The 8,604-nt window shown below is 41.7% G+C and overlaps 1 protein-coding gene and 1 pseudogene across 2 annotated transcripts in view; one reads left to right on the forward strand and one right to left on the reverse strand.

The window, feature by feature from the left end:
* Nucleotides 1-153, forward strand: part of LOC102854491 — a 2,118-nt pseudogene extending 1,965 nt beyond the window's left edge. Inside the window, exon 2 of the transcript XR_438982.1 lies at nt 2-153. The product of XR_438982.1 is annotated as a heterogeneous nuclear ribonucleoprotein U-like protein 1-like (transcript). The remainder of the gene's footprint in view (nt 1) is intronic.
* A 5,305-nt stretch (nt 154-5,458) lies between these two features.
* LOC102871154 (toll-like receptor 5-like) lies at nt 5,459-8,032 on the reverse strand. The gene has a single exon (XM_006898037.1). The coding sequence runs from the start codon at nt 8,024-8,026 to the stop codon at nt 5,459-5,461; it is 2,568 nt and encodes an 855-aa protein (XP_006898099.1). The 5' UTR covers nt 8,027-8,032.
* Between the last annotated feature and the right edge of the window lie 572 nt (nt 8,033-8,604).

The following is an 8,604-nucleotide window of genomic DNA, read 5'->3' on the forward strand; positions in this document are numbered from 1 at the left end:
ACCTACCCTCAGCCCAGCTATAACCAGTATCAGCAGTATGCCCAGCAGTGGAACCAGTACTATCAGAACCAGGCCCAGTGGCCGCCATATTACGGGAACTACGACTACAGTAGCTACGCTGGGAGCACACAGGGCGGCACGAGCACACAGTAGCCAGGGCACCCGGAGGTCCTGCCCGCTTCCTCTACCAGCGCCACCTTGGCCCCGCTGATGCCCCCACTGGGTCGTGTGGTGCTGGAAGACAGGTCATCCCAGGGCTGACTCACTCCAGCCAGCTGCCTCCCAACTGAGGGCTCCACACAAAGGGCCTGGCATTTCTCTGGATTCAAACAGGCAACAATGAGCTTTTATCTTCTGTTTGTTCCCATGTCCTCCTCTTCCTCCTCCCTTTTTGACTAAAAAGCCTTCCCCTCCCTTGGTACAGTGAAGCTGGGTGACTGAGGACTCCTGTTCACTCTCACTCAGCCCCACCCTCGGCCCTTCATCTTCCCAGACCTTCATGCAGTTTGTTATAATTTCTTCCAGGAGCTGTTTTACTGTCTACTTTTCAGGATTTAAAAAAAAAAAAAATGAAAACTTAAAAAAAAAACAAAAACCACACCAACCCATGAGCAAAATGCAGAGAGAGGAGGCAGTGACAGATCTTTTTTCTTTTGTAATTATGTTTTCCCTCTTCCCTTTTTTTTTTTAGTTTGAGAATTTGTCAGTTTTTACTGTGGGTCAGCTATTGATAGGCTGTTTCATCTTTTAGCTGACTTCAGGTGACTGAGGAAGAGCCACACCCTCAAAAAAGACACAAAAAAAACCCCCAACAAACCACAAAGCCACCTTTGACCTAACTTTTTATACAATGTCTGGGTTCCCCATAACTTTGCACACAGCTTCTGTGTTCAGTTGAATTGTAACTGCTTTTTGTATTTGGAAAGAGTGTGACTATTGAACTTGAAACCTTTAAAAAACAAAACAAAACAAAAAAACCAAACTGGAAAATAATGAAAAACCAGGCAAAAATAATACCAAGAAATAAAATTACTTACCAATATCTCTCATGAATATAGATGCAAAAAAGCTTAGCAAAATCCTATCCAACAGGAAAAAAAATTCATCATGACCTAGTGGGATTTATAGCAGTTATGCAAGGATGGTTCAACATAAGAAAAACAACATAATTCACCACATTAACAAAGCAAATAACAAGAACCATATAAGCTTAGCAATTGATGTGGAAAAGGCATTTGACAAAATCCAACACTTCTTCCTGATAAAGACACGCATAAGAATTGGAATAGAAGAGAATATCCTCAACACAGTGAAAGTATATATGTAAAACCAGTATATATATATGTAAAACCAGTATATATATGTAAAACCAGTATATATATGTAAAACCAGTATATATATGTAAAACCAGTATATATGCAAAACTCAATGAAGAAAGGCTGAAAGCATTTTCCTTGCAAACAGGAACCAGACAAGGATGTCCACTCACCATTTCTATTCAATATTGTATTAGAAGTGCTTGCTAGGGCAATACGACAAGAGAAGGAAATAAAACGCATCCTGATCTGTAAAGAGATAATTAAATTATCACTATATGCAGATAGGTCAAACATTCTTCTAAGTGATATAACATTGGTCTGTACATTGCTATACAGAGGTAACTCATGGTTTCTGTGATGCTAAACACTGTGACACTGATGTGCCAAATGGAATAATGGTTACCATTGGAGGACAGTGTTTGGTGGAGCTTCCTGATTAAAACAAGCTTGAAAGCAGGAGTGGCATCCACTTCCAAAATGGCTTGCCTCCAGAAACTCTATGAACAGTGCTCAGGTCTTTCATTCATAGGGTCGCTATGAGTTGTCTATGACTCAGAAAACCCCAAGGACTCACCAAAAAAATTGAGCTGGTAGACCAATTTAGTACAAGAGTGGCAGGATATAAGACAAATATCCAAAAATCAGTGGTATTCCTCTGCAGTAACAAAGAGAACGCAGAGAAGGAAACCAAGAAAGTAATACCATTCACTATATCCAACCACCAACTGAGATACTTGGGAGAGATCTTAACTAGAGACACAAAAGACTCAAACAAAGAAAACCACAGAACATTTCTGTGAGACACAATAAAAGTGGCAAAATGTTCCCTGTTCAAGGATAGGAAGACTCAATTATTGTGAAAATGACAATCCTGCCAAAAGCAGTCTACTTGTTCAATGCAATCCCAATACAGATATAAAATTCATATTTCAAGGGGACGTAAAGGGAAGTGGACAAGTTTATTTGGAGAGGAAAGAGACCCTGAATAAGCAAGGCACTTCTGGAAAACAAAAATGAAGCTAGAGACTTAGCATTACCTGAACTCAAAACCTACTACACAGTGATAGTAATCCAAACCAGCATGATACTGGCGCAATGACAGGCACATAGACTAATGGAACAGAACTGAGAACCCAGAAATGTACTCATCTATCTATGGTCAACTGATATTTGACAAGGAATTAAAACCTTTCAATTGAGGAAATGAAAACTTTCCCAACAAATGGAACTGGTAAAACTGCAGCTGAAACAGGATCCACATCTCACACGACACTAAAAAGTCAACTCAAGGTGGGTCAGAGACCTGGGAGTAAAGCCCAAAACAATATTGTTCAAAAGAGACAAACTGGGATACTGCTTAGATGACTTAGTTTATGGTATAAAGAGACTGCCAAATACAGCCAGAAAGACACAATCTAGAGAGGATAAAAAAAAAAATTAAATACTGGTACACATAAAAAAGACGTTCTCCAACACAGTGAAAAGAGAACCTAGTGACTGGGAAAAAATATTTGGGAATGTCATCTCAGACAAGGGTCTCATATAAAAATTTTATAGAATCCTTACAGTTCCTTCACAAGAAAAAAGACTGATGACAGAATTACAAAAAGGGGGGAAAGACATGGAAAGACTTTTCACAGAAGAAGATATTTGGATGGCCAACAGACACATAAAGACATGCTCCAAATCACTGGCAGTAAAAGAGAAACAAATTAAAACCACAATGAGAAACCATCTCACCCCAGTGGCAATGGCAAAGTTTAACAGGACAACAAGTAACAAATGTTGGAGAGGATGTGGTGAGATAGGAACACTTCTGCCTTGTTGGTGGGATTGTGAAATGGTACAACCACTCTGGGAGGCAGTTTGGCATTTCCTTAGAAAGCTAAACATAGAAACTCCATATGACCCAGCCTATTACCCTGAGAAAATGAGAACTGAGGCAAAACTTGAGACTTATATACCAATGTTCATAGCAGTGCTATTCACCATTCCTAGAGTATGGTTGTGGTTGTTGTTGTTATGTGCCATCAATTATCTGTGACTCATAGCAACCCTATGTTCATCAACTCTGAGCATTGCTCTATCCTGTGCCTGCCTTACTGTCTCTGATACACCTACCCCCATTACCCCAGTCACTGAATCAGTCCTTCTCATCAAGGATCTTCCTCTCTTGTACTGTCCCTCCACTCTCCCAAGCATAATGTCCCTCTCTAAGGACTGGCCCCTCCTTGCAACATGCCCAAAGTATGTCAAATGGAGCTTCAGAATCCTTGCCTACAAGGAACAGCCTGGTTTCACCCTCACCAGGTTGAACTCGTTTGTTCTTTTAGCATTCCATGGTACATTCTTTTCTTCAGCACTGCAGCTCACAGTCATCAATTCTCCTTCTATCATTCTTAGTCATTATCCAGCTTCTGATGCATAGCACCTAATTATGATGACCATGGCTTGGATCAGGTTCACCTGAGTCTTCAGATTGACATCCTTGCTCTTCAGCACTCTGGAGATGTCATTACAGAAGACTTTCCCAATGCAATTCTTCTTTTGATTTCCTGGCTGCTAATACCAAAAGTGTGTACCATCAAATTGGACCTGATTGGTACAGGAGGAGACTGCCCCTCCTTCTCCAGCAGAGGATCTGGTGGATTTGAACTGTATACCTCTCGTATTGCAGTGCAGCTTCTTGCCACTGTTAACAATTTTAGTCTGCCTGGCTCTACAGTCAACACTCTTGGCACCAGCAGCCAGGAAATTAAAAGACCTATTATGATAGGAAAGTCTGCTGTTAGGGACCTCTCCAGGATACTGAAGAGCAATGGTGTTACTTTGGAGACTAAGGTGTGTCTGATACAGGCCATGGTCTTTGCTATCACTTGTTATGCCTCAGAGAGTTGGATAATGACTAGGAAGGACAGAAAGAGAATTGATGCCTTTGAGCTGTGGTGCTGGAGAAGATTATTGAATGTACCATGGACTGCCAAGAAAACAAACAGATTCATCCTAGAGAAGGTTAAACCAGGCTGCTCCTTGGAGGCAAGGATTCTGGGGCTTGGTCTGACATACTTTGGACATGTTGTAAGGAGGGACCGGTCCTTGGAGAGGGACAGCATGCTTTGGGAGGGTGGAGGGACAACACAGGAGGGGAAGACCCTCTATGATGTGGATTGATTCACTGACTGGGGTAATCAGGATGGGTGTGTCTGAGGCAGTGTGACTGGCACAGGATAGAGCAGGGTTTAGGGCTGTTGTACATAGGGTTGCTATGAGTCGCAAGCGACTCGACGACACATAACAACAACAACAAACGATACCAAAAGTGTTGATTGTGGAGCCAAGCAAGCTAAATCTGTTAACAATCTCAATCTCTTCACTACCATCTATCATGATGCTGCCAATCAGCCCAGTAGTAAGAGTCTTCTTGATATTGAGTTTCAATCCATATTGAAGGGTGCAGTCCTTGACCTTCTGCAACAAGTGCTTCAAATCTTCCTCAGTTTCAGCGAGCAGGATTGTGTCATCTGCATTATGCAGTTTGTTGATGCATCTTCCTCCAATCCTAATGCCACACTCTTCCTCATAGAGCCCAGTCTCCTGGATGTTTTGTTCTGTATACAGATTAAAAAGGTATTGAGATAGGACACACCCATGTCATATACACTCCCTAATTTTAAACCATGTAGCATTTCCTTGCTCTGTTCTGACAACTGCCTCCTGGTCCAAATACTGGTTTAGCATAAGCACAAACTCCCCATATGTTTTCAACCATAATATAATTCATATGTTGGAATACTATGCAGGATACAGAGCAATGATTTTGAAAATCACTACACAACCTCAGAGGGACTTCAGAGCATTATGCTAAAACTAACTCAGTTACACAGGGCAAATATTGTATAAGACCACTATTGCAGAAACAGAAAAATATCTAGTAAAGCGTGTATAAGGATGCAAGGGAGGGAAAGGGAGGAGCAGGAAGGGTGAGATGGGTAGGGATGGTAATCATAGGGCCACACAATTTGGTGGGTAGAGGGAGTGGTGAGTAAAGGAAATGGGATTTGATGTAAAAACAGTGTATAAAACCTTTATAAGTAAACCAATATGAAATAAAAATTTTATTTTAAAAAATGTTCCTTTTACTAGGAGATGGTCATTATAGTTTGCAAAGGAATGTTACTGTCTCTCTTATTTTTCTTGAGTATTTGTTGGGAGAGTTTGTTAAGAAACCAGTAAATGTCTTGCGGGTCCTCGGGCCACCTCAAGTACTGCTGCTTCTGTACGAATGCCCTGATGGACTGGTGTTTCATCAGCTGGTACTGAGAAAGGGATCCAACCACCACCATGATGAGGACATTGTCGAGGTCAGATAAGCACCTGCTTTGGGTGAAGCTAAAGGCTTCAAGACACCAACCATCTTGGAGGAAGTGTCTGCTCACAAGACAAACAACCTTCCGGCTGTTCCAGATAGCATGCTGGATGTTGACGATGTGATCCTGCCCTGGGACAAAATCTCGTTCTTCAAAGCACAGACTGAATTTGTTTTGGTCACTGTACTGTGTGTCCAGGTGCTTGAGCAAAGCATTCTGCACCCATTTGAAGTCTTTACTACTGAAGCACAAATAGGCATCATATTTATATTGATCAGGTACTGGGTGCATGGGATGGTCCCTCAGCAGTAGTCTCTGAGCACTTTTATAACAGAGGAAACAAGATCCCCGCAACTTGGTGACCACGAGGACAATCACGAGGAATAACATCAACATTCCAGTGAAGAAGACAAAAAAAGCAAACCGTATGGACTGCATGGTTTCCTCTTCATCACACCCTTTGACAGAAAGAGAATGCAGGGGGACTCCAGTGAGAGACTCAGGGAACACACAGTATAACTCTTCAGGAGACCCAAATATGGTGACATTTGTCTGATTGAGCCAATGGAGAAAAGTGTTAAGTTCACATTCACAGATGAAATTATTATGCCTTATGTCCACCATCCTAAGTGATGCAAACAGACTGGGATTAGGAGACAGGAGCTGGTTCCTGGATACATCCAGGATCTCTAAGTTAGTGGGTAAATCATTAGGAGAAAGACTTGTCAGTCTGTTGTTGCTGAGATCGAGTCCCCTCAATGCAGTCAGGTGGCTAAAGACCCCGGGAGGCAGAAAACTAAGGTAGTTACTGTGCAAATACAGGACTTGGAGGTGAGACAGCCCCTTAAAAACATCCCAACAGGACCCAGTTTCCCAGGCAAGTTGCAACATATTTTCTCCAAGGAAAAGTTTCTTTAAGCTGGAGTTCTCTAAAGGGGCACGGGTTTGATTACACAAGGAAATGAGATTTTGATTTAAAATCAGAGTTTGAAGGTGAGGCACTTGGAGAAGTAAGTAGAGATCGTCCATGTTTTTTAGTCTGTTCTCTGATAACTGGATGAAGTTAGCCCTTAGCCTGATGTTTGATAAAGTCACTAATTTATTGCCACCCAAGAAGAGAGCAGACAAGCTTGGAAGAAAATGGATGGTTTTAAGAGCATTGTCCTGGAGATCCAAGGTATTTAAATTTTTCAGGAATTGGAATGTTTGATCCTGAATTATCCCAATGTGGTTCCTCTGTAGATCAATGTAGGCTACCTTTGACAATCCCTTGAAATTAAAATTATAAAGCTCTCCCAGGAGGTTATATGACAGATTGAGAACTTGGAGGTTGTCAAGTCCATAAAAAGCTCCCTCTACAATCCTGTTAATTTTGTTGTAGGCAAGGTTCAGGGCTTTCAATTCCTTGAGGGTCTCAAAGAGCTGGACTTTTAAAGAGAAGATAAACCCATGTGAAAGGTCCAGTTGAATCAGTGAACTCTTCCCCAAGCCAACAAATGTGGTCTGGTCAGGGTCTCTGATGTTCTGGAAGCCAAATCCAGAACCCATAGTGTGGTAGGCAAGAACCAAAGAGACAATCTGGCTCCCACTGATGGCACTACTAAAGTTTCTTGTGATAGCCACATCCCAGCCATTACCAGAAACATCCAGGGTTTCCAGAGACATGTTTCTGAATGGGTTCATGCACTTTCCCCAGTCCATGGAGATACTAAGGTACAGGTGATTAGATGCAAGACTAAAGGAGGAGAACGTTTTCCCTTGCAGAGGCTTCAGCTCACTCTCACATACAGAGGCTACATAGTTGAGGGAAAAGTCTATGGATGTTAAGGAATTCAATTCTTGGAATGAAGGATGCAAATGAAGGGTTTCAATTTGATTTTTTGATAGATCCAGGCGAGTTAAGGATTTCAAATTTCTGAAATAGCCACCTCTTAGTATAGCACCTGAGAAACCACAGGAAAACAATCTAAGTTCAAGCAGATGGGGTAGTGCCTGAAAAGCATCAGGATGCAAGAAGGCTATCTTATTCTGGCCCAGATCCAGAATGCGAAGATTGGGCAGGTTTCTGAAGGCCTCTTTGTCAATAGTTAGAGGTGTAAACTGGGTCCCAAGTTCTAGCAGCTTCAACTGCTCCAGGAAAGGGAATGATAGGGAAGTGACTGTCCCAATGTAGTTGTAGCTCAGTAGGAGGCGCTCAGTGGTGCTGAAGACGTGGGGAATCTGAGTGAGGTTGCAGAACCTGTATAAGGCTATCTGATGATCAGTAGAGCAGGGAGAAATTCCAAATGCAGGACTGACCATGAACATTGCTCCTAAGAGAAATTCAAGGTAGTCTGTCATGAGCCTGTGGAGAGAATGAAAACATGGACATAGCTATTGGCAGACGTTGTCTAACAGACAAAGCTGTTCTCAAACTTTTTTTTTCTGGCAAACATCAAAGTAGACATTAGTCTACAAAAAAATGTAATCTATGTGTTTGACAGAAAAATATATAGACCCATTGTAGGGAGCTCTGGTGGCCTAGTGGTAAAGAATTGCACTATCAACTCAAAGAGATATTGTTTGAATCTACCAGCTGTTCTATGGGAGAAAGATGGCCAATCAACTCCTGTGTAATTTATAGCCTCTGGAAACGATGGTACACAGCAACAACAGACCATTCTAAAGTCCCTGGTAAACACAAGTTGCACTCATCTAGTGAATTTAATGGTTAAGAGTTAGAACCCATCTAGCAATGTTGACAAAGAAAGCTATGCCAAATTTGCTTCTACAAGTATGACAGCTAAGAAAAAATCAATAGAGCAATTCTACTCTGTAACAGATGGGGCCATAATGGGTCAGAATTGACTTGATGGTAATGGTCTTAGTTTTGATTTAGGTACCATTCTATTTACTGTAAGAAATATGATCCCCTAATC

Source organism: Elephantulus edwardii, unplaced genomic scaffold, assembly GCF_000299155.1.
Source record: "Elephantulus edwardii isolate Elephantulus edwardi_28Jun2011 unplaced genomic scaffold, EleEdw1.0 scaffold00218, whole genome shotgun sequence".
NCBI lineage: Eukaryota > Metazoa > Chordata > Mammalia > Macroscelidea > Macroscelididae > Elephantulus > Elephantulus edwardii.